At 42.5% G+C, this 26,477-nt stretch overlaps 2 protein-coding genes across 2 annotated transcripts in view; one reads left to right on the top strand and one right to left on the bottom strand.

Moving 5' to 3' along the window:
• SAXO1 (stabilizer of axonemal microtubules 1) overlaps window positions 1-4,632 on the top strand; it is a 35,551-nt gene extending 30,919 nt beyond the window's left edge. The window contains exon 4 of the mRNA XM_074166132.1: window positions 3,680-4,632. Coding sequence (XP_074022233.1) covers window positions 3,680-4,632 — 953 coding nt within the window. The remainder of the gene's footprint in view (window positions 1-3,679) is intronic.
• An 11,818-nt stretch (window positions 4,633-16,450) lies between these two features.
• ADAMTSL1 (ADAMTS like 1) overlaps window positions 16,451-26,477 on the bottom strand; it is a 425,741-nt gene continuing 415,714 nt past the window's right edge. Inside the window, exons 25-30 of the mRNA XM_074166017.1 lie at window positions 26,168-26,368; window positions 24,931-25,111; window positions 22,039-22,246; window positions 18,875-18,984; window positions 17,659-17,879; window positions 16,451-16,685 (exon numbers count right to left, since the gene is read on the bottom strand). Of these exons, the coding sequence (XP_074022118.1) occupies window positions 16,579-16,685; window positions 17,659-17,879; window positions 18,875-18,984; window positions 22,039-22,246; window positions 24,931-25,111; window positions 26,168-26,368 (1,028 nt within the window). The 3' untranslated portion in view covers window positions 16,451-16,578. The remainder of the gene's footprint in view (window positions 16,686-17,658; window positions 17,880-18,874; window positions 18,985-22,038; window positions 22,247-24,930; window positions 25,112-26,167; window positions 26,369-26,477) is intronic.

The raw sequence follows: 26,477 nt of genomic DNA, 5'->3' as shown, positions 1-26,477 counted from the left end.
GAAGCAGTAACTTGGTACTAGGTCTTTGTGGGGGCTTTGTCCCCTCCTCTTCACCAGCATGAATTCTTCCGCATGCACTGGGAGAAAAATTTCAGTTATACAGTTACAGTAACTGTGCTAGTTTTGGTAGTAAGCCGAGGTAGAAGATTAGAGGGTTTTGCCTCCCCTCTGCACACCTTCCAGCTAGCTACTGTTGCTGGGCAGATAGCTAGCATTTTTATATTTCTTAAAATAATTATTTTATTTTATTTTGTTTTACTTTTTTATTTTATTTATTTTTATTTTAATTACGCTGTGCAAATATAAAAACTTATAATTGGTGGTGGCATTGGGATTTGTCCTCATGTACAGAAACAAATTTTTTTTTTCGTAAAACTCAAAATGATAAAAGAAGTAAGGAAATAAAAGGTATGTGAATGCAATGTTAAGATTATACAGCTGAAATGGCTGAAAGTCAGCCTTTAGTGCAGCTGCATGTTTGCAACAGCATAAACTAGAATTTTTACATTAAGCAGCCAGAAAATACTGTCCATTTAGGATGACTCGAACCTTGAAGACTATGACCCACAGGTGCAAAATACCCATGTTTACACAATTTTGAACACTTTGTTTTGCACAGGCAATGTCACCAGATGGTATTCATTGCTATAGCTTCAGTGAAGCCATTTGAAAAAAGGCTGCCTCGCACAAGCAGAGGATCTTTCCTTCTGTGTTTAGATACCCTTAACTTCTCTGTATCTGAACCAGATGTATATCTTTGTCTTTTATCAGCGTTTAGGTCAGCACCTCAACTGTTATTCCAGCGCTCTAATAAAATGTATCACAGCCACATTTGGTTATAATTTGCAGTATTTTTCAAAACACTGCAAATGGAAATCTTTGTCCAAACCCCCTCAAAGATCAAGTTGCATACTGAATGAATTCCCTTTTAAAGGCCCAGGTTCACAAAAAATACAAGTTTTCATTGTGCTAGTCTCTAAGCATTGCTATGCGTTACTGATCACTACTCAAGTGTGAAATTTTGAAACATACTATTCAATTATTTATCGTAATTCAAACATTTAAGCAGCATATAGAACAGTGCTGCATTGGTATTAAATTACCTTTCTTACTGTGTTGTCATACTCCTTCCCACTAAACTCACCATATTCCAAGTGACACTGTAGGTTTAAAATAATGCTATTGCATATCACAATTAATGTTAGATGACTTTGAAACTTAAGGTTTCAAAATTCTCATCTACTTTAAGCTACCTCTCATCCCCTCTATAGCTGTTTCTATCCATCTGCAGGTATGTAATCTAATTTTAGTTTTGTCTTGCTTGGTTATAGTGAGATGTGCCTAACCCTTTAATAACATATGGTTCACATCCTCCATTCCCTCCTGTACCCCCTAATGTTTTCAAGATTGTGCTACATGGGAAACTATTAATATCTATGGGAGAAGAATTAGAGTTACAATAAAACTGTAACATATTTTGAAGGAATAGTAGCACTGCTGGCTTACACTAAGTAAAATAAATTCATAATACCTATGAGATCTCCAAATGTGTAGAGCTTGTAAATTTTTAAAATTGAAGACAGATGGACTTGCTTGTCATATTTTGAATATTTTGCAAAAGCTGTGGTTACGTCCAAAATGCACTGACTCTTTTTGCAGCAAAGATGACAGGAGAACTTAAAAAGCTTTTCGGTAACTCTTGTTTGGGCATCTGAAATGTCAGGTCTCTGAACGAGCCCTTGCTTAAAGGTGGGCTGAATCTCATTAACTTCTCACTTTTTAACACTTTATTAATACATTGCCTGTAATGACATGTGTCCGTATATGCTTGTGGTTCACCCTGCAGGACCATCTCTCCAGGAAAACGATGTACCCTAGGCACAGACACAAGGCCAGCATCCCGCCAGCGCGGTGGTGCCTGGACATCTGCTGTTCCCCCAGAGAAACAGGAGCACCTGGGGGCATTTAAACACCCCTGTCACTAGCAGGGCACACAGCCTGGGGTTCAGTGACACCAACAGCAGCAAAAGAATGTCTGTCCTGGTGGACACAGCATGCCCATGTTCTCAGCTGACTGCACTTATTAGCAGAATGAGAGCACCACTCTACCCAAGGGCCGGGGTCCTTGCTGGGAGCAGCACAGCATCTGTGGCTGCTGCTTCTTCTCTTGTGCCGGGACAGAGCAGCTTGATCTAAGCCAGAAGGACTTTAAATGTACACCTAACGGGTCAAAAAGTTACTTTTTTTTGTTAACTTCACATTGTAATGAACACATACTTTGTGTAATTGTGTTTGTGCAATACAATAACCACTGCCATCCAAAAGGAATAACTGTTTGCATTTGAGAGTTCAAATACCCTGATACCTAATTGCATCATTTACTCTCTAGTACTTTGAAATCCAGACTTCCTTCCTGGAGTCAGCTGGAAGCTTATTTGCTGCATGAGTCTCGATGTGGTTTGAAAGGAGGGAAAATTAAAAACAAAACAAAACAAAAAACCAACTTGGGTTATCTCCAAGACTATTTAGTTTCAACTTCCTACCAGTAACCACAATGCTCTCTAGGGCAAGTTGCACAAGTTTACTAGGAAGGGAAAAAACAATGGTCTGGTGACTGCAGCACTGGTCAGAGAATTAGGCAGCTTTGCAATAGATTTCTAGCGGGACTGAGTGCAAATCTTTTTAAGTTTCAGTGCCTCATTTTTTTTTTTTCCTGGTATCCTGCCAAGAAAGGAAGATATGAATGTCCCTAAAATGCCACTTAAAATGTTTTCTTTGTCATGAATTTTGATAGCAAGTTTTCTGGAATATGGACTGTCTCTGTGTGTAGGCTTGGTCCGCAAATGCCAGCACAGATTTTCAATTAAGGAAGAATTGGAGACAGAGTTACAAGCTCCTTCTTGGTTCCTGCTTGTACTGACAGCAGGAGTACCAGAGAGCAAAGCCAAGAGCCAAGGAAACACCACGCAGCACAGCTTGCTGACACCAAGATGAGCTGCAAAACTGTGAACTCAGCAGACAGTAGGCAGCATCACATGCTACCTATGTGCTGTATCTATAGCTATAGCTATGCTATATCTGTGCGGTTGGTAACTCAGGTCATCCCCAAATGAGAAGGTACAAAGAGGAAGGGTAGCTCTGCGACTTGGCCTTTAAGGTGGAATGGTGGACACCTGGCTGTCCTTGCCCCAGAGACACTGTGGGAGACGTCTAACAGCTTTCAGCAGACATAGGTATACTCTGCCTCTGGTCTGAGCCAGCCACAACGTAGCTGCAGTAAGGTAAACATCGAAGTCAGTGCCATGATACTCTACTTTCATGATTTCTGCTTGAATGAGCATGAGGATAGCACCCACTCAGTCACCTGCAGAAGATGTCTCTGCAAGACTGAGAATGTAATTTAATCTTCCCACATTGTATTTGAACATCTCTGTAGGTGTGGGTGGGTACAGGACTATTTAAATTCAATTTTCTGTGTAGATGCTAAGCATTTCCAGGGGTTAGCACACTAGTGCGTAATGTGTTTTACAGCAGCTCTTTTAGTAGGATTTGTCATTCATTGCAACATCAATGAATATTTGATACAGGAGAAAATGTAATAACAAAAATATAATATGGTATATGCCTAAACTCACCAAAGAACTTCGGTCAAGTACCTAGGTTTCTTCTTACATTTCAGATGACTACGTGCTATGGAATGAACCAAAGGCAGAGATGATCAGACCAGATGACAGGTTTCGCCCATCAGAAGAAAAATTTGACCACACAACCGTTGTCCAGGATGACTATCTCTACAGGGGACCAGTTGCCACTCAAAGCTGCAAACCTCAGAATCTGCTGCAGAAAAACAAGGCTCCCTTTGAGAATACAACCAATTATAGAGTGAATTATGTGACACATCCTCTGGGGAAACCTTATGTCCATAAATATGAGAAATACAAGGTCAGTGAGGTCCCATTTGATGGCCTCACCACCCACAAAGTTTCTTATAAGAGACTGGATGGTCAGCCAGCCACGCTGGCAAAACCACACCAGCGAAAGATTCTCCACGATCTTCCATTTTCCTCTACGACTGAGTTTCAGGAAAAATACCAAGCTTGGCCACAGCTTCCTATATTCTCCAAAAAATGTGACACATATCTTCCTCCTCTGGAGAAAATGGACCTTCACACCACTACTCAGACGCATTACAAGTACCCAAATGGCAAGCCAGACAAGCTCTGTCGATCTTTGCTCAAGCTTAAAAAAAGTACTGAGCCATTCAATAGCTCTTCTGTAATGAAGGAAGACTATAAGCCTTGGCTGTGCAAGAGACTGAAACCTATCACTCATGCTCCAGAGCTGGCTTTCCCAGCACAACCAATGGATTGCTTAACTACCTTTCAGAGCCATTACGTGCATCATCCACTCTCAGTTACAAAGAGCTATAAACCTGGCTGGTCAGGCCCAAAGCATGACACTCGGCTAGATGATAAAACCATCTATGCTACCACCTACACACCGAAGGCCATTGTTAGATGCTTGGCTTCTTACAAAGACCCACCTGGTTATGTCTTTGAGGGAAATGATGCTGATGGTCACAATCTCTATCTGCCTGCTTCCAAGAGCGAGTGCCTGCAAGGTGACCACTGAAGGTAAAAGAGAATGGATGCAGCCTTCTTGGAAATGGATTCAACGAGTGAAGCAACAATGAGTTACAAATGACAGCTTGATTTTGTTTGTAACCTTCTTTCAAACCAATCACTGAGTTAATATTTGGAGAACTCTTAAAATAAACTTAATTTCCAGGCATTGGCTTTTTCTGGATTATTTGTACAAACAAAAAAAACATAAAATCCAGGGAAAAGACACACTGATCCTTGTTTCTCTGCATTTTTTTCCCCCACCTAACTCTTAGTCCTTAACTGAGAGAGATAACCTTCTTCTGAGGCGCTAGAAGAGATATCTCTTGGTAACATACATTACTATTATTGTAACAGGAGTTCAGTCATTTCCATAATGACATTGGTAGAACAGCCGCTTCAGATGAAGTCTGAAGTGCTGTCAAGTCACACTTAAAAGTCATGGCTGCATAACAAAGTCTGCGATCTGGCCTTATGAGGCATTCCCATCAAAGACATGTATAAGAGGTATAATTACTGGATAAATATTATTGAAAATTGCACCTTCCATTAATTGTGTCACTGTGGTGCTCAGAGCTAGGCTATCAGATGTGAGTTTGTCACACCACAGATGCCACCCTAGGCTGACAACTTGCAAGAGAAGCTTTTCAGTAAAACCTCTACGTTGCAGGATGCAGGTGCTTTGAAACCTGTTGGGAAAGAAGTCTTCCATAAGTCCTTGCAAGCCAAAGCCAAACACATTCCATCTGGAAACATGAATGCTTAACCCTGAAGTTGGGAAGCCACTGGAACAATCACCCTGGAGGCACAGTGATTCTGCATCACCTGAAGTCCTTAAATCCGTCCTAGAGGCCTTTTCTAGACATATGCCCTAGTTCAATGAAAAATTTTGTGCTTGCAGCAGGAGCAACTAGTCAAATATCCACAGATTACGCTATACAAAAGGGGCCAACTCTGTAGTCATTGATGGCTCCACATACCCTTCAGAAATTCAGGAATCTGTAAAATATTCACTCACCTGTAATGAGGTATTGACCCAGAGTATGTCTGGCATTTTTTTTTCAGCTCCTGCTATCTTACCAGCCTTCTTGAACCTTCATGTCCTTAATATTGAGCTGTGACAGAACAATATTTTTTTCTTCCTCATCTCCTTTATTCACTTATTTTCTGGTTTTATTTATCAGCCTGTAATTCTGTAATTCCATAATTCCATCAATTCTGAAGCAGAGTTTATATGAAAGAAACAGCTAGGTCTTGTGACTGCAGAAGAGATTGTTCTTTTATGCAGGAAAGCTCCCCAACTGTTCTTTCACCTCTTTGATGTGAGACTGGCAGCGACTGCAGAGCCAGGAGAGTCTAGTGTCTATCTTTATTACAGGTTATTACAGGTTTGTGTTTTTCTTTTGCTGGGTGGAAGCTAGTCTTATGAAAATGGATAGCAATTCAATATGCGACTTGGCATTAGTAATTGCTGGATTTTGAATATTACCAACAGGGGTCTTGATTTTTCAAACAGTGGACCAGCTCACAGCAGCATCAAGCAGACATGACTGGTTTAATTCCAAAACTTTCACAGCACGAGATGCAGGTTTGAGTTTTTTCCTGACTTGTACCTAAATGTATAAAAAAAATATTAAACCCAATATATGATAACACTAAGGAACAATGTGAGTTCACTTGAATGACTACAGGTGTGGTTCCACAGAAATTAAAGCTGATTAAATCTTGAGTTGCTGTGGTCTCATCTTTCGCTCTGCGCTCTCTGACTGCATGATGGGCTAGATCAGGCGACTGACCTGGCTGAAGGCAAACCCATGTTTTAGTAAGGTTAAGAACCATTTACTTCATTTCCCTGAACCAGTGCACTGCACAGTTGCACAATTACCAGTTTAGGTGCGGGAGGTCAGTGCAGAAAGAAACACATGGCTCGGGTAGCCCAGACTTGGCTCAGCTGGAACTGCTGCAGATGTGCAGCCCCCCTTCCCAAACACTGCTTCCCAGTTTGGCACTGCCCTGAAACAGAGCTTCTGCGCACTGCCTGACCTCCCTTGGTGGAAAGGTTTGTTTAACCCTGTCTCTGTCAGCTTCCTCTTCTTCTCCTGGGTGGAGTGCTGATCACAAGGTGAGCCTGTCCACTGTGGGACAGGGCTGTGCTTCTGCTCCTCCTGGCCTCCCGGGCAGGCAGCACTCCTCCCTTTGCTCTGTAATGCAGTTAAAGTAAAGCAACATCTTTCCAGCCTGCACTTTAATTTTAATTAAAATGGGCAGTGTCACTAGAAAATCAGCATAAGAGAAAATCATAATTTGGGGCCGAATTGAGTTGTTTAACACAGAAAATAAAGATGGGCTGCACTGCAGTGCATAGGATTTGGTTACTGTTCTCATGCACAATGAGTTTATGGATAAAGATGAGCAGAAGTTTGTTTTACCTTATGTTTGCGACAGTAAAATTTAACTTTTTCTTAGAGTGGTCACAATCTCATAAAGAAGGACATATAAGTCAGAAGCTCTGAAAACAGAGCTTAAAAGGTCACTGAACTGCTCCACAGATTTGTGTGATTGTTTTTCATGTTACATAAAGGAGGAGGAACATGAAATTATACTTGTGTGCCTGGCAGAACTAGATGCTAGTGAACGAGTGTTTGTTCAGAAACCTCTCAGATGCCTGCCTGTTTTGTCGGACAATAATGAGTGAAAAAAAAGACAACCTGCTTCTGGCTCAGCTTCCTGTGTTGGGAGCAGCCTTGAGGAGCTCATAAAACTTGCAGTCATGATGCAGCACAAGGCCACATTTCTTACTCAGTGAGCAAATGGATGGAAAGAGGGGAGTCAGCTGTGATCAACCTCCCGCTTCATTCATTGGAATGGATAATGGCATGAATACCTAAACACTGGCCTCAGTACAAAGGCTACTACCGAAAAGTGTTTCAAAAGCCAAATGCAAGGATGAAAGCAAGGGGCTTTGTCCTTGGCAGTGTTGAGAAAGGGGAGTGGTACCATGAAGCATACAAAAAAGAACAAGGAGATTTGTGCTAAGAAATAGTAGGTGAAAACTGTCACTGCCAGAGCAGGTTACTACACTCGTATCAATTACCGTAATCATGGCCAATAGACATCAGCTGTGAACAGGAGCGGTCCCCCATACATACACTGCAGAGTCGATTTGGAGGGGTAGCTTCTTCCCGTATCTCTGAAAACGTAGAAGAACTGACTAGTGCTACTGATCTCCAGGGCAAAGCACAATCTGCTAGGCAAGTCTTCAACATGAAAGCTGAATTAAGGACACATGTCCAAACTAAATTTTAGAAGGCTAACAGCTTCCTGGAAGGTACTGAATGTCTGCTCAGCCAGAAGGCAGGCAGTGAGGTTCCTGCCTGTGGAAAGGCTGAGAAAAAAGTTAATTCCCCTGTCCTCAGTGGGAGACAAAATAACACCAAAAGAAACCAAGTTACCTGGAATAATGGGGGAGGTAACTAATCAGTTCAGTTTTGACTTGTATGATATCATCCTTTCAAACACCTGTGCCTGCAAGGACTGCAAACCCTGGTGCCTCTCATCTGCAGGACACCGTTATTCCGTCTGGAGAAGATTTGCAGTTGGCAGTAGGTGAGAGGTCCAAAAAATCAGTAGGTTATATACTCATGGTTTAGAAATATGAACTGACAGCAAATTTCTGAAAAGTTTACCACTACAAACTCTAAGGGGCTTCACCCAATGCTATAGATTGCTAGAGAGAGCAAATTGTCAGCACCTCAAGTGTTTCAGAGCTATGAAGAAAGTGTTAAAAGATAAGTGGTATGCTTCAGCAAGGACTGAGGATGTTCATGTCACAGAGGGAAGCAATGTCGATCCTGGGAATGGTACGTCAGAGTCAGGAGGCAGCTGAACTTAATGTATGAAAAAGCAACTCCTTTCTTAGCAAGGCAAAAACCGGATTTTCCTGCGGCATGGATAGGATCTCCCCAGGGGAGCCACGTCATATCATCTGGAAAGAGACATTTGGGCAGGGAACTGGAGTCCAGGTTCAGCGGGATGGGAAACATCCATAATAAATTTTCTGAGCAGAGTTTGCTTTTGGCTGATCCCATTACAAATCCCTCTTCCCCCTACTGTACTAGTGTCTCCCTCTGCCTCTTTCCCATATTGGAAGCAGTAGTTTGATGATTTGTGCCTCTCTTCTTGCTTTTGGGGGTAAATACTGCTTTGGGGCAGCCTGATTTTCACTTCTCCATCTGGCTGCGTGTCTGTCCGACAGATGTTTTGGGCTACGTTCAGAGGAAAGGAATAAGGAAACTCTTTAAGAAGCAATGGTATACTGGGCTCTATATTCCCTATTTCCACCAGCTCGCTAGCTCTGTGCTTGCTGGAGAGGAGAGCTGTCCCCAGACAGGCGAGAGGGCTCATGCGTCACTGCAGAGTGCCATCACACAGGCACGAAGGTGCTGTTTTGCTGGACGAGCAGTCCCCTGCTCTGCTTTGCTCTCTGCTGAAAAAGAAAAGTGCCTGTGGGATCCTCCCTGCACAGCTGGATTTGATTTGCTGTGATTTGTATGTAGGGGGTTAACGGTGAGATTTTTCTTTTTTGGTAATAAAATCACTAGGTTGTATGCTATTAGTTGAAAACTGACTCCATCAGTGTTTCAGTAGGTGAAATGTTTTAATAAGCATCCAGCAACCTCATGAGCTATTTATTTAAACCAATAATTTATGCTTTTTTTTTAAAAAAAAAAGCAGCATGTTGAAAAGGGTGGAGGAAAATCTCCATACAGCCCAAACCAAATTACTCCTCAGCCCAACCATTAAGCACTTCCTTCAGAGAAGGCTCCTCACTTGGAGCGCAAGCTGTTCATGGCCTGTCTGGTGCGATCTTTCTGGTTCAGGTTTTATTATTGTGCTTTGCCACTGGCCCTAGGGAGTTTGTAAACGAAATAGGTTGAGACCTCGTGCAAGACCTAGAAGCAGCAGACTACTTTATAGTTATAAAAAGGGTAGTAATAGGGAGTGGTTTCCCATGCCCATGTCATCCTAAACTTGTGTGGATAACTATATGCTTAGTATGCAATTGTTCACTTCCTGCCGCTGCTTAAGCAAACAGTATTTATATGTAGCCAGAGTACCATCATCCAGCGTTCCCTTCGCTTTCAGCCACATAAAACTGCACACTTTTATTTATATCTAGACAAATGTAAAGCTTTTGTTTGCAAAGGGCTTAAAGGTTTAGGCAACATTCTTGTTTTTCCCCTCTCCTAAGTGGCAAGCAGTGTGTTAGTAGGAATGATAGGGAACTGCAACCCAAACATGCAGCGCACCATTTTTGCATTGTTTTGGTTTATAAGCCCTACTTGTCAGAGTTTCATAAACCCTATCCCTTGCCCAGGCCAGCTGAATTGCCTCCCCGCACCTCCCTGGTTGCAGAGCACTGGCTCTGCCTGCAGAGAGGAGTCTCCTGCCTGGGCTCTGTTCAGCCGGGGCCTCGGACAGGGTAGTCCTACCTGCTGTACTGCAGACCTCATATAGCCTCAGGACCTTAGCCAAATGTATGGTCTTTCAGCCACTACCTGGGAAATCTGTGTGTCCGGGCAAGCGTGGAGGCAACCCTGTGAGTCAAGAGTGCTGCCTCTGGTGAAGGACAAGCATTTTGTGGTATCAGGGACCCTTTTGTTGTGTGAGTTTAGTGGTGACGCTGCAGTAGCTTCACTGATGTAGTGTGCAGAGGAATCTGTCCTTTAGAAACGTGGTGGCCATCTTCCTCAAAAGCTGTTGCTCTTGCTGACAGTCATTTTAAAGGCAATGTGGAAGGGCTGGGGTAGGATGGAGTCTCTCCTTGGAAAGTAGTAATGTTTAGTAATTAAATTTAGTAATTATATCAGCCGTCGGGGTCAAAGGCCTGCAGAGCTCTTTGGAGCTATGCAAGCAAGTGATGGGGGGGAAGTGGCAGCTCTGGGCTCTTGTCACTGGCACAGTGAGGTACCAAGGAGAAATGGGTGTGCGATGGGAGATGCAATGCTGCATCACTTCTTCCCATCTGCCATACTTCATGGACAACCAAAACGTGCAATTCAGGGCAGCCTGCAGCAGTATAACTTGCACAGGGTACAGACTTATATGGACTCAGAGGAGGGCATGAAAGACAGCCCCAGGCAATCCCCCTGCTTCTGTGTGAAGTAAGTGTGTGCAGGTCTCCCAACATGTGTGTTCATCAGTCACAGCGCCAAAGGCTGGCAGCAGCGTAAAGCCAGTATGTGCAAAGGGCACGCACGTCCAGTGGGCTTCCAGCACTAAAAGCAAAACAAAAGGCACTGGCAAGATTCTCATGAGAATGAATCGCATCTGTTTGTGGTTATAGGTGGTGATATTGGCAGCAAGTATTTAACTTTCACAATGTTATATATTACTTTATGCTGTCAGCTACTTTCCATGTCAGTGACAGGGGATATGCTTTGCCCTCAGTATCTCTAGCAATAGTACTTACAAGCTGATTTTGTTTCACCTTATTTTTGTGGTTTGGCCAATTGGTCAGAAGCCATTTTTTGCTGTGCTAACCTTGTTTCTCCCTGTGTAAAGCTTTCTTTATATGACCATGAGCTGATATACAAACTCAGGTCAATGAGAAGCCGCTGTTGATGATCCTGTTTTAAATACATTTAATGAGCTGCTTTGTGCTCTGCTTTGTCAGTTTCTTTTTTTCATTTGAAAAAACTCTTCCAGGTGGACCCGGCTGTGATACTTCTCTAATGCTAAGGCACTTGTCTACTCTCAGCCTTGCTGCCTCAGCCACCCAAAATGCATTGGATGGCTCAGTAGAGGCTTTTCCAGCTTCTGTAACCATACTGGCAAAAAAGAAGGGCTGGAGTCTGTGATTTCACGGACTTTCTAGTCTCAGTTTTCATCAATGACCACTGAATGAAAGATGAGGCTGAGCACTGCATTTTCTTCTCAGAGAAGAAATGGAGAACAAAATGTACTGTTGTGTTTGTGTCTTCACATGTGAAGTTGAGAATGGGAGCAAGTAAATTGTATCTCAGTGAAAAAGCAGGGGGAGATAGAAATAAGTATTGTTATCAGAAGAGGAGATGCTGAGGTGTGGCTTTTCCCCTTACAAATCGAGATAAATAACACGTTGGGTTGCATATTATTGAAATACCTTAGTGACAAAGTTATATCAAAATTTGATTAAAATGACCCTGTAAATGACTAGGTTTTATAATTGATTCTGATTGACTGGAGGAGATATGTTGTGTGGCGATGATGAAGAGCATCGTACGTAAAAATGATTACTAAGTAATATGCTTTTAGTGTGAGAAATGTTTAAGATCAGTAGAAAAAGGATGTCTGATTGTCCCTTACCTCATTTTTTTCAAACTGCAGTATTTGACATCTTCTTTGGTTTAGTTTTTGCGAATAAAAGCTGAGTGTGACAGTTAATACATAACACTTTATAAATATACATACACCTTTAAACAAGAGGATGAAAGGAATGGTTAAACTGATGATTTCCAAACTGTGGTCTGCAGCTAATATGCAGAGCCATAGCTAGCATTAGCAGTTCTGAGTTTCCCACCTGTGTACACCGGTAGTCTGTGAGAAATTCTGACACTCAAAACAGTTTGAAAGCTTCTGTGTTAAAAACTAGGTAATTGAATGAATGAAGTTAATTCATCCAATTACTAGCTGAAATGATCTTCCAGCTACCATTAAGAACTTATGAGGACTTGTACAGTCCTGAAAATCTGGAAGAGAGTAAGCACTTAGTTCACCTTTTTCTACAAATAGAGGTGTCAACTTATGTTGATACAGAATAATCAAATTTATTTATGAATCAGTGTTTGGATGCCAAATAGAAAGTAAGATGACCATCAGCTTTTTGTTTGATAGGTCAACTTGCAAAAAAAAAAATCACAACTTAAAAAGAGAAAAAGCTTCAATTGCAGCCCATATGACTATGGCCAGAGTGTAGGAAAAAAAAATGCAGCTAAAGGTTACTTTGGAAACCTCTGCCTATGGCTTCAATGGTTTTAAGAGCGTGTTTGCAGATGTACATGCCTGGAGTAGTTTAGCTGTGCTTATCTTGCCACATAACAGGGGCAGGAGTACGTCTCCTGTGGGGAACCTTTCAGCACTGCATTTTTCTGCTTGTTGCAGAACTGTTTTTCTTCCTCGAGGAAAATTAGTAGGGAGAACAAAACTGGAAGTTTGCTTTGAAGGTTTTGAAGGCTTTTTGACTTGACTGGTAACTAAAGCCATATGCATAAAAAGAGAAAAATTATTCTCTTGAGAACCTAAGCTGGGCTGTTGTTCATTTTACATCAACACCAGCTTCTATACTTGTTTTACCTAAAATGAATGACTGAATTCCCATTGTCTTCAGTGCTCTTGCTTGGAAGTTTTAGGTCTGGGCTTTGGCTTGCATCTCCGTGTATATGTGTGAGGTTTTATTTACCTGCAGTGTGGGTGTCTAAAAAGCATATGCAGGAACATCATACCAGGGCAACTGTCAGTAAATCAGAGAAAAATCACTGTTCCCTTCAGAAGAGACATGGCTTCATTTGTTGGAAAAGAGCAAGAGCAGAACAAGTTCAGTTTTAAAAAACTTGATTTTGTTTTTGTTGACAGAAAATGTTTTTGCTTTATTAAGTTTTTTCTTCTTTCACCCCCTCCCCCCCGTAATTCTGATCATTACCAGTATTCCTTCTACATATACATTTGATACTTCAAGGTGTTGCAAGCTCCATTACCAAAGGCAGCATCGACTTACAAGCAAAGACTGAAGTAATAGGGATTGCTTCATGCCGTAAGTTGCTGGGGAAAGCCACAAGATGTCTTTAAACATTGCTGCATAGAAAAATAGGAGTATACTTTTACGGATTTCCATAATCCTAGGATCAGCAGTGATGGCCTTATACTTCTGCAAGAGTAGCAGAGGCAAGGCATTAGCAAAAAAGAATAAAGCAAGGCAAATGAAGAATTAACACAGATCTCCAAGACAGCGTGCAGAATCTTAATGACTGGAGACTTTCAAAAACAAGTTAAGACATCATCTTTCCCCAAGGCAGATAGATCATGTGTGCTTTGTGTGACAGCTGTGTGGTGTTATCATAATACAGAATAAGGACAGAGTACTCCAACAGCTTTGCTACTTTGTTTGGCTTCTGTTTTTAAGATTAATAAACACGACATCAGACAGCAGTAGATAAATAAGTAACTTGCATTACTTGTACAAAAAGTTATATAAATACAAGTTTGCTGTTTTGTTTTCTTTTCAGAGAAGGAAAGTGTCCTTTCATAAAATATCCAGCAACCCTTAACTTAACTGAGATGCTGTGAAGTCACAATTCAGAAGACAGACATGTGAAATAAAATCCACACTGTTCAGAGACAACACAGTGGCCCCTCCAGACCTGATCATTCATGTTTATCCTATGCACATTTACACAGCTACTATTCAACATGGGATCATCTGAATATGTTTTGCTATTAAACAAATAAACAAATGAAAATGTTTCCCCGTACTTTTTTTTTTTTTTTTTTAACTACTGTACTAGAAACATCCACCACACCATCAGCATCATTATTATTATTGTTGTTAAGGAATTGTCCTTCATTCCATGCATAATTACACGAGTTAAAAACATCATCCCTCCCTCATGTCATAGTTTATAAATCACTCTGTGCACAGTGAAGCAGATCCCCAATTAAATGCAAATGCTATTAAAATTAAGAGAAATACACTATTACTGTTGATTTTAGAGGAACAAAGTTCTGGGGAGATTAAAAAAAAACCCCAAAATAGATTTATCTGGACAAAATAATGTACAATTATTAATATTGCACTTTTTGTACAAGAAATCCTAATAAATATACAGAAAAGATATACATTTACATACATAGAAAGACATTCTTTTTTTTTTTTTTAAATAAAAAGTTGCACTGATGCTTAGCAACACTATTTCTTGAAGACCCATTTGTAATAAGAGCGTTCACTGCCAGATCTGTTTTGAAGTAACTCAGCTTGAGACAGTTCCATGTCCTGAACCTGACACTGACCTCAAAAGTGGACTCCCAGTTTTGCTGAAAAATCCACGTGTCATGGAAGCTGTAACACAGCAGTCCTTTAACAGCATTTCATTAACGTACCACAAGGCATGAGCTCCACTGGGGGTGACAGGAGAGGCACAGCCAAGACTTTGATTTAGAGATGGTCTTGAACCAAAGCCTCGGATCCAGATAGCTCTCCTTTAAAGTTTCACAATGCTCAAACTCCCTACTTTTCAGATTTCCTCTAATTTTAGGGCCCTATTCTGAGCAGAGCAGAGAGTGCCCAGGAACTGAAAGGATGAAGCACTTCACCGGCTGAATAACGACTGCAGCCGGCCAGGGGGAAAGACTCACAGACAGCATGCAAAGTCATGCTGTGAGTGTGATGTTTGAGCCTCACTTTTTAGATTGTATCTTCAGGATGTTACACATGGGCTTTAAAATGTGCTGCTTTATAACATCTACTTTGTTGTGGCAGGCAGCTGGAGAGGAGCAAATCTGTTAAAAATTATTGGCATTAGTCCTCTGGGGCTGATGCTGAACCCGTTCTGTTTCTACTGAGTAGGAATAACTAAAAGAGATCAGAATACAGCTCTTTTCTACTATTTGTCCAAAAGGCATGGCTGCCAGGAGAGAGGAATTTCACGTTAGAAGGATAGGAAAACCCAGTTCCTCAAGTTACTTTCCAAAACCCCAGGTCTGAAAGCACCCACCTGAACTCTGAGAACTGGTACTCCTCTCTTTTCCAAATAAGTGTTAGTAGGATGGAGTATGTGAAGTAGCTCCTGTTACCACAAACAATTTCTATCTCTCCTTCCTGTGCTCTCTACAGGACAGCATTTGCTGGTTTGTACTACAATCTGTCAATAGCTAATCATACTTTCTCTCCTTATCCTGGGTAATAATTAACATCATAACCTCACCTCTGTGCTGAGGGGAACTTTTCTGTCGTCAATCCTCCCTCACAAGCACAACCCGGGTGTGTTTTAGACTCACCTACATACACACTATTGTTCAACTTCCCCAGACACCAGATCCTAAAAGATCATGAGTATCTCCCACTGAAATAATTTGAAGGCCTGGCATGAGAAGGAGAAAGGGGTTTAGAAAAAGGAATCTAATCTTGGATGTAACAAATAGGTTTGTAAAGCAAAATCATATGCTTATATTCTGAAAGTAGTCTAAGATAGAAGAAGTATCTGTATACTGCATAATTGAATGTTTAGTTTAGCCTTTTTATTTTTTTTCTTCAGTACCCCATGACCTGTCAAGCTATTTAGAATCACAGAATGGTTTGGGTTGGAAGGGACATTAAAGATCACCTAGTTCCAACCCCCCTGCCATGGGCAGGGACACCTTCCACTAGACCAGGTTGCTCAAAGCCCCATCCAGCCTGGCCTTGAATGTCTCCGGGGGTGGGGTATCCTCAACTTCTCTGGGCAACCTGTTCCAGTGCATCATCATCCTCACAGTAAAGAATTTCTTCCTGATCTAAATCTTCCTAATCTAAATCTACCCTCTTTCAGTTTGTGATGGTCCAATGCGATGCTAGGTTTTTACTCTGATCCACTTCCCCCATCTGTCTCCTGGTGTATCCTCAGGCATGTACATGGATTATGGCGCAGCCCCACTCCTCTCAGGCCCATTGCTGGTGGCATGGGGCTCACTGACTCTTTGTGGTCTTCCCCCATGACCGTGTTTTGCTGCATTCTGTCTCCCAGATTCACAGACGGGAAAACTTGTCAAGTCCCTTTACACCGATGATTTGGTAAAAGGTTTTCTATTTTTTTTTTGAAAAGGGAAATAAATAAATAAAATGAAAAAAAAAATTCCATTCCATTTATATTTTCTGTAAAAGTCCTTGCCTCGTTGAAGCAAAGGCTGTGATCCCCTTGTTCCTCCATTTTCACTGCGTTTGTCTTCAAGCTTTTCCACAAGTCCCACAGCAGCGTGACTTGAACTGGGTGAGCTGGCAGAGTTTGAGCTGTTTCACTTTCTCACAGTACCTTGTGGTGTCTCTGCACTCCACTGCCAAAGGGGAAACAAAAAGGAGAAATAGTGATGAAGTAATGAAAGACAGATTCTGCTCAAAGAGCACTTGTACAGCCCTCTCCAGTAACGTCTGCGCCAAATAACTCCACTGTTGTCTAGATGTGGCATATTTCTATATAGCAGAAAGAGGCTGGAGGGACAGCAAAGGTCTTGCTTGGTGTCTGTAAGCTCCCTCAGCTCTTTCACTTCCATTAGGGCACCTCAAGCTCAGCTCGCTGCTTTGGACTCGTGGAGTCCACTTTGCCTGGGAGGGAGTGTCACCACTGATGCGGCCATAGGCAAGCCCAGGCAGGCTCTGCTGCTGTTTCTGCAGCTATTGCACAGCACCTGGCTTTGACGGTAGAGGGTGGCATCTGCCCATCAAAATCAGCATGGGAAGTGGGAGCTGTGGCAAGTGAACAGGTAGTGATTTCAACTTGAGCTGCCTGGTGTTTCCCAAGGAGATATTGCCATAGTGAGGCACAATTTCCAAAGAGGCACATCATCTGTTCTTTTTTGGATTTGGTTTGGGTTTTTTTTTAAATATTTGTAACTTTTCTAGTCCTTTGGCAGGCCCAATGAGTCACTTGTCACCTGAGAGCCTGCAGCCTCCAGTCCAGGAATTCCCATCATCAACCTACCCATTGTATTTTAACTATAGCCAGCAGTATGCGATTCATGTTTTTTTTTCTGTCTGTACCATTAATGGAAAGTTAAGACTGCATCAGCCATTTCACATGCTATTAGCAAAGAGACACAATCCCAACGCTAACACCATGGCCAACAAATTGCAATGGGCACCGCTCCCCCTGGGTAACTGAGTTTTGGACACCACATTTTGCGTATGCTCAGGCTGGAGGTTTCCCTGGATGCCCAGCTGCAAGGCATGCAACGCCGCATTTCTGGGAGATGGCTCTGCCTTCTTTCCTCCCCCTGTCCCTTGCTGCCTCCCCTCCTCTCCGCAACCTACTGTTTTCACAGGGCGTGATGTTGCAGCGCTGCCAGTTCACCGGCCGTGGCCTCCAGGAGCAGTGATGCTCCAGCACGGGCTTGTTGGTACGAATGTGCACGCAGTCCACGCGCCGGGACTGGAAGCCATAGTTTCCACAGGTTGCCGTGCAGACAGTCCACAGGCTCACCCTCCAGTGCACGCCGCAGACGTCGGTCCAGCAGTTCTGGGTGCTCAAGGGCCTACGGGCAGGGGGGAGGGAAGGAAGGGTGACCCATCACCACACTATCCAGGGAGCAAGCGCATGCCACTCTGGGTGTCACACAAGCCCTGGGGACAAGGAGCCTTGCATACCCCAAGTGTAATGCGCCGTATGGGCCAGATCTTCAAGGGGTGCAAGCCGGGGTAACTCCAGTACGCTGAAAAGCAGTTTGTAACTGCACTCAGGGACCAGAGCCTCAGCAGGTGCATGCTGGTATAGCAATACTGGAGCTGAACAATCATTTTTACTATTTGAGGATTTGGCCAAAATGTCCTCTCCATGAAGTGCCAAACCAAAGATCCATGGAAAAGATGCGATGAGTAAAGTGGTGATCACTAAGATCCAGCAGGGCTCTCCCACATATTTTTTTTTTTTTTTTTTTTTTTTTACAGCCAGTGGGAACAAACCCAATTCTCCGAAACCCTCTTTTTCCCTTCAAGGCAGTCTCACAGAAGATGCATAGGCACACTTGGTTCCCACCTATTTCTCACACAGATAATGAAAATACATGTGTGGGTGCCAAAGAGCCCATTATACTAATTTTCAGTCATGATCAGGCATGATTGATGTACCTAAGTCTCATGTGAAGAAAATATGTCTTTACAATGTTGACAGTGGCGTTTATCTGCAGGAAGACACAAGCTGTGGAGTCCCTTTTTTTTCTCCAGTTAGAGGTTGTGTTTAAATAAGGGAAAAGGAGACTGGCAGCTTAAGAAGAGTCAGCACAGCCTTTCAGTCAGAATTTGGCATGCCTAGAAGACTTCCCAGTTGTTGGCCAACTACTGTTTTTTTCTGGGGCTCATAGGAACAAACAATGAAGCTTGGGCTCAAGCCTGGTGAGAAATGTACCACATAACTGTGGCATGGCCTTTTTGTTACACAGGGAAAACCCAAAAGCTGTCAGTTTTAGACACTAGTTCATTCAACATGTCTGCTAAGGGTAGTGGTTTCAGACATACGAGATTCCTGTCCTACCTTGGTAAGGCACTACATTGATCTGATGACACAGAAGTCCCATCTTTGGTCTGGCAAAATATCTGTCTATGCTGTACAGCCAGTCGTGGTCCAATGCAAGGCCCGCTACACTGTGAACACAGAAAAATCACAGGAGGTAAAAGGCAGGACATGTTCCCCTTTGATGAGAACTGCTGGCGAAATAAAGTGCATACTGCCTTGCAGTGACTGTTGAGCTTTTGAGTACTTCCTGCAGCTCTGTGGGCTTTGAAGGCTAAGCATGCAGTCATCTTCTGCCCTACCTCACTCTCCTCCAGCAGCATTAAAAATGCATCTCTATATCTGCTCTGTAGATTCATTACCTCTCCTCTTCAATAGTTCAATCTTAAATACATCTGTAAAGGCAAATAAAATGCTCTCGTGTCATTAGCCAGGAGCACATGATCCATACAGGAAATCTCAATACATTCCTTTTATTGTGCATTTGCAACTTGTACAATCAAAATTTATGGGCAAATAGTTAATAACCAAGAACACATTGAACCAAGAACCATTTAATATCCATTTAATAATTTAAAAGTACTTCAGGACAATAAGCAAAAGCAGCAAGCATGACAAGCACAGCAGATCTGCAAGCTTGCTCCAATACTGAGGTTCTCCTAACCTATTCAAGCTTATCAATCATAAGCTTACTGCTTAACTCTTCTAATTCTCTCCTTTGATTAAATTGTAATCAGCTATAGGTATGAAGCATGTATTTGTGTTCTTTTAAAATTACATCAACTGTTAGGAAATATTTTATTTTTCAAAGTATCTGGAAATTATACTCAAGAACAGACTGAGGGTTGAAGAATGGGACTTTAGTATGAGGGAGGAATTTTGGCCAGGGGAAGGCTGCTGATAGATTCCTCTGCTGCCTCCAGCCCCGCATCAGCAGGAGCCCTATTTCACACTACCATGCACTCCTCATGTAATACTCTCTTCCTGCTGCTATTTCTTCCTACCCTGATGAATGGGAGAGAGAAATAGTGGCTGCCAGCTTTTCCAGTTGCTCCCAGTTAACCCTGTCATTGAGCAAGTTGGATGGAAATGATGTTTGTTGGAGTACGTGGAGCGACACCTGCAGGGGCTAGCAGTCCTCATCACCAGGAAGCCTGAGTCACTAGTTTTAAACCACTATGGGATTACATAGCGGAGATCAAAATGCTGCTAGCATTAAATGAAGGGATGGAGTTCATTCTGGAGGTAGGGACAGAGTAAGTAGTCTGCTTATTTTCTCTGTGAGTTGGGGAAGTTGCTCGCTACACCTGGGCTACAGGGACCTGATACCACATGATACTACTGAGAAGGTCATTGATCCACTGAGCCAGTGACGTGTTTCTGACTGTAATTAGATAACATTCTTCTGGCCTGGAGACTGAGCTGCATAGAATCATGTGGGACTTGATTATTTTTTTTTAAGCTAGGTAGAAGAAATAATATATTATAATGCACAGAGGTTAGGTCTAACAAATTAATTCAGACCTCTTTGATTCTCTCAGCTGAGTATGATGTCATGAGGAACAATATAGCCCATAATGATCTACAAAATAAGGATGAGGTAATTGGCTTTTTGCAAGGATAATCCAGTCCTTAGCTGGAATTCCACAGGGAGTGAAAATCTGCTTCTTTCATGTAAAATGAAAACTCCGAGCTTTACCCGTAAATGTAATAGAATAACTCAATCACCTTTCATGAGAGAAATTTCCAAAATACACAGTCAAGAGTTAAATGAAGTTGTTTTCCAGTAGTGAACAATAGCAAGTTCAAGTAGCTGAAGACACCTTTTGATACCAACATAGTAAAAAATCCTGATGCAGTGCAACGTATTTTGCATATTACCCCAAGAAAATACAGAATGCCTGTGGTTATTAATAACAAACTATTGTATTACTCCAAAGTCTGATACAAAGAGATATCATTTGCTGTTGTTTTCAAACTGACTTACCTCACACTAATTAGAAAAGGAGGCAAAATATTTTGTGACAGCTCACTATATGTCATGATTGATAGTTGTTACTTCAGGTATTTTCTTAGCCTCTTCTTGCATGGTAAGAAGCCTCGCTTCTATACCTTTACCTGACTCATCATTTGAATTAGATGTATAAGTACTTCCGTTTTGTCAAACTGTTTTTTCTTTTTCCCTTTGAAAATTTTTATTCCACCAAAAGTGATATTAAAGTAGTATAACCTCTAACAAAATTGGCTTCTGTGGTTTTAACCCTGTCTTTCATTCACCCTGGAATGCTATACCCCCATGTGAATCACCACTCTGGAGATCTTAGAGCTAAAATCCGTGTGTTTCTACCCCTAAGTCTGGACTATAGTGGGCTCACCAGTCTTCACAGAGAGCTCAGTCAAACTGGAGTGGAGAGAAAAGGGAGGAAGTACATAGTAACGACTTGTACCTGGTTATAATTGACTACATATTGACTAGTGTCTTTTTAGGACATCTTATAGCTCACAGAAAGACAAAGACAAAACTCATCTGTGGATTCCCACAATAAAGTGGTTTAACTTGGAACATTTGGTATTTATGGAGTGAAGCGTTTTAACATCTGACCATTGTATGAAGCTGCAAGGAGAGAATTCGAAGATCTGCAAAAGAGCATGAAGTAGTCTGAAAACGCTTTTAGTCCCCCATTCTGCTTTTTGTCATGAAGCAAATCAAGAAAGCTCTCACTTTTCAGCATTCTCAGGCAACACCAGCAACTTTGTAAGACTGGGTTACTGTACAAGCTCCACATCCCAAACCTATCACAATCATCCATCCTGACTCCTGCCAGACAAAACTGAAACACATTCACTGGGTGGTAAGGGGAATTAAGATTTGGAGAAAGCTATTTCCCAGATGTGCCACCTGTCACGATAACAGGAGCTGCAGACCTTTCCACTGGGGACGATACAGGGGTCTGCAGCAAAAGTCCTGTTCACAAGCAGCATTTCTAGGAGTCGCAGGAAGCTACAGAAATCTAAGCATGCAGTGCATCAAATAGGGAGTTGAAAGAGTGGAAAAAATTAGTTGCCTCCTCAAAAGCCTGCAGACCATAACCTAAAGATACCAGGGTGCAAAATACTCCTCATTTTCTGTCACTTTTCTAGGCCACGTTATGAGGCTGTCCTTGCCCTGCTGGCTTGTTCCTTACCTGGCCCCAGGAGGAGGCCACCCACTCAACACAGGGCTGCCTGTTACAGTTCTGTGTGTCCACAGGGCGCTTGGACACCTGGGCACAAGCCTCATTCGACATTGGGACAGAGCTGCCTTTCGCTGTCAGGAGCTGGCATGTCACTCGCCGCATCTGGATGCCTCCACCACAGCTCCGTGTGCAAGGAGACCATGATGTTACCATCCACCTGTGAGAGAAAGGAGAACAGGTCAGGGAGCAGGTATGTGCCACCGTCTGCAGGCTCATTGGTGTCAGCAGGTCTTTATGTATTGCACCAAAGAAAGGCAACGCTGGCTTTGTTTATTTAAGGTGCGATCCTGGAAGGTGCTGAGTGCCTCAGCCTCCCATAGCAGTCACTGAGAGCTGTTCAGAGGATGAAAGCTGAGAAAAGAGCACATCTTTCACTATATTATATTTCTGAAAGTTCTTTGGCTCCAGAACTCTTTTTCTAGCCCCTAAGGATGTTTTTAAAGGCTTAGCAAATATTTCTAGCCCAGGCACAGGGGTTGGGCATGGCTGCTCTTAACACCACTGTGCCATGGAGGCCTTGGTCACAGGTTATAGTCACGTTGGCAATGACTAGCCCATTTATGCCCCTTAATAGGGAAAACTATCTCTGTAAAGTTGCTGGAGTAGCCCACAGGCCACTTTGAACTTGCTGCTGAGAGAATAGCCAAAAGCTGCTGGGTCCTGCTGGTGTCTGGCTGTTCCGTTATGCCCCTGGCAGCTGGGATAATCCAGAAAAGCCTGACGGTTGCTCAGGCATGGAGCCAGTGTATAGCCAGCCCAGGCAATAAGGACATTTTTCTTCTTTCCTCTTGAGCTCAGACCATGCGTTCAAGGTTGAGGCTCTGAATCCGTATGTGCTGGGGTTTAAAAATAATCTAGTCTAACCAGTAAAAAGTCTGTAACAACAGAATATAATAGCCCAGGTCCAAACTCTTACTGAAATGGACAACAAATTTTGTCTTTTTAAGGATCATTAAGTGAAACACTCGTACAGTTGGGTTTGGGAAGGAGGTAGGTAGGAACAGGAAGGATCGGACTGATTACTAGTTTCCTGAAGAGCTTTACGGTCAAGTAGTCAGTTTGCTTCATTAAGTTTCAGGATACTCAGCAGGATTTCTGTGTTACTGGGGGCGAAACAGTGCCTATCACTTCCTTCACTAGCCATGTTTATGATTACAAAACAGGCAATAAGCATTCTCCAGTCCCATGGAGAGACGTCCATTGCTATTCCTGTCTTCTGTGGGTGATTAACTCCCATGGTACAGAAACAAGTATATAAGCAAACAAACTCCCAATACAGAAAACAAAAACACTGCAGCCTTTTTTCATGCAGTTTGGTGAGGTTGAATCTGAAGTTTCCACAGCCCTCATAAAGCTCTGCTCTGCATTTCAATCAACTTTTATTTCCAAGCTTACATCTCAGCAGTTTCTCGGGAGCTGAGGGAGGATTGTGGGTTGTGTTACAGTTCAGGGAAGGTATAAAAAGACATAAACCATTCCCACAGAATTTACTGCCATCACCAAGGAAAATTGCTGCTAATGAGCGTGTTTCATATTTCATCAAATCTCTTTTGGTTTCCTTCTTATGACTCAGTTGGCAACTCAGAAAACATTTGCCTGCAAAGAGGGGTAGGAATATATTTTAAAAGGTAATTAAACAGAACCTTGCCATATACCCAGGAGTGGTAAATCTGGCCGCTTACTTCTCATCAGGTTGCTTAGCACCTCTCCTTGCCTCAGCTTAGGTTCTCTTTTTTAATACAAGTCCCAAATCACTGTTGAATGAGAGAAGTTGTACTAAATTTCTCTTGAGATCCTAACTACTTTTAAGTGCTTGTTTACTGAAACGCACCATGTCCACAGTGGAAATAAAGGAGAGGAGGGAGTAAAACCCCAGAAAAATATGGAAAAGCAAGTTTACACATCTCAGCTAAGGAGCCACTCAATTGCAGAAGTAGGACATTTTTAACATGGAGGGAGTCCAACACTATGCTGACTCTGTGGATGGGCACTCAGGATGTATACATCTTTGCACGAAAGGGTGTCAAAGAAGGAAAGTGTTTTGTGTGGGGAGGAAGTAGCAGAGGCAGACATAAGCGTAGCCAGAAGTCTTTCAAGCTGTCCTGGCTCCACTGTGTTTGACAGTAACTGAAAAACAGGGGATCACAGGGACAGAGAGTCTGTGGTTTCCCAAGGAAACCACAAACTAACAATCTCTAAGAGGAAGCAGAACTCAGTCTGAGCCCCTCTTCGTGTCCACTAGAACTGATGGGATGTGCCCATTTTACAAAAGACATTTCCACTCTGCTAAAGGAATTCTTTGCAGCTGCAGCTACAGTCCTGCCCATATTGATATTCAGGCAACAGAGGAACTCAGAATAAAACCCTAAATCCACTGCTAAACCTAGCTTCTTCTCTGTTGTATTGTTGGGATAAACTGATATGAAGCCATGTGGAACACAAAAAAAGATACAACCCTATTCTTGGGTGACAAAACTCCCATATATACAAATCCCAGAACTGGCATGATATTTGCATCCAGCACAGGGCGAGGCTGGAATCACCCGAGACAACTCAAGCTGTGAACTTTGCTAATAAAGAGTAAGCAATAGCCTTTCTATTATTTTCTAACCTCATTACTGAAGGAGTAAACTCTCTTTCTACCACGTACTGTCAATCTTTTCCACAAACTTTGCTACAAATTCCCAGTTGTCTAGGTTAAGCACTCATAAATCCCCTTTTAGCCATGACTTTTCTCCAGACAGGTACCAGAGAAGCTGCAATGGCATGATGTCCAGTGCAAAGAACTCTTCAAGCGTATCTTAATAGCGTGTATGACATTTTAACATGAGACAGACAAACCGTGAAGGGCAGTCTCTCCTGTTGCATGCAATGGGCTGCAGGGTTGGTTTGGGCTTCTCTTTGCAGTGGGATATGTTGACTTCGGCCCCATCCAGTAAGCACCTCAGCTGAGGCAGCTGCACCCCTTTATGGCCACAGGAAGCCGAACAAGCCATCAGCTTGTCCATTGACCACCGGTATTCTGCCAAGAAGTGTGGGAGAGACATGTTAACACTCAAAAACTTCCATCAGGAGACCCTCAGAAAAGCAAGAGCCTGAGATCTTCTCTAGGATGACATATTTGGACTCAGTGTATCATGTGAAGGGGAACTACCTACGCGTACAAGGCACCAGGCAATGAACAAAGAAGGAACAGGATTCCAGCTGATGAAAATCACTGACTGTCTTTGGTGTAACAAACCCATTTTTTTGGTGCTTAGAAGCATCAGGCATGGAAAGTGAATGACATGGTAGAGCAGTTAAGTGGAGGCAGATGCCAGTGATGCAGGACATTATGTCTATATTTTTAAAGGGGTGTGATTTAGTGAAGATATGGTTATCTGCAATTACCAACATTTACAACAGGGTGTTTCTTTCCAGGTAGATCATACAGATCATCCCTCCTGAAGATAAATGGGGGAGTTGCAACATACTTAAAATTTTATGGCAAAATTTAAGGAAAAGTTAAATTCTTCTCCACTCCAACCCTGACAACTGGAGCAATGAAAGCTGCATATTCTGTTCCAGCCCATCCACACTGCTCTGTTCTGTGGCTTTGTCACCTTCAGCTTATTTCTAGGTTGCAGAAATTTTTACAAGCAAAGGGTTTTCAAGCAAGAAGAGACTGTGAAACACTGACTTGATTAACCATTTAATTTACAGATTAATCAGATTAATTTTAGGGGTTCAAACTGTGACACTTCTGTTTTAAATCTCTGGACAAGAAAATTAGCCAGACTCAACATGTGTAAGTATAGCTTGAATCAGTAAGGTGTGTTTTATGCTCAGCAGGCCAGAAATATCAGGTGCCATATTGGTAAAGTAAAACCGAAGACACTGCAAGTGTAGTCTGCACTGTACCACTGCATCTGGTAGTCCTTCAAATCTATATTCATGGCAGTAAAATATCAAAACATCTATTTCCTGCTGTGCATGACAGTCCTGGCTTCATAAAGGAGAAATCCAGGATGAGAAAGGCAGTGCAGGAAGTCCATGGAAAGAGCTTCACAGGGCAGCAGGACTAAAACTGGAAAGTTACCTTGTATAGCCAGGGATGTCTTTTGTGTGAGTGAGCCAGCCTCATTCTGAGCAAGGCAGCTGAATTCACCATCAGGAGCATCACTGACATTGAGTATCTGAAGAATACGGCCTGCTGACAGGAGGCGATGCCGCATACTGAGAGGCTCGCCAGAGTAAAGCCAGGTGATGTTTGGGGTTGGATGACCATCCACCGCACAACCTAAAAAACAGGGACATGAAAGAAACTTACTGAAGTTGAGTACTGAACTTGAGTTCTGAACTTGAGTACTGAACTTGAACCAAAAATATGTGTTTTGAAGTCAAAATTA

This window comes from Numenius arquata, chromosome Z, assembly GCF_964106895.1.
Source record: "Numenius arquata chromosome Z, bNumArq3.hap1.1, whole genome shotgun sequence".
Lineage (NCBI taxonomy): Eukaryota > Metazoa > Chordata > Aves > Charadriiformes > Scolopacidae > Numenius > Numenius arquata.
Note: the sequence above shows the minus strand (reverse complement) of the source record. Positions and strands in the feature narration are given on the sequence as shown.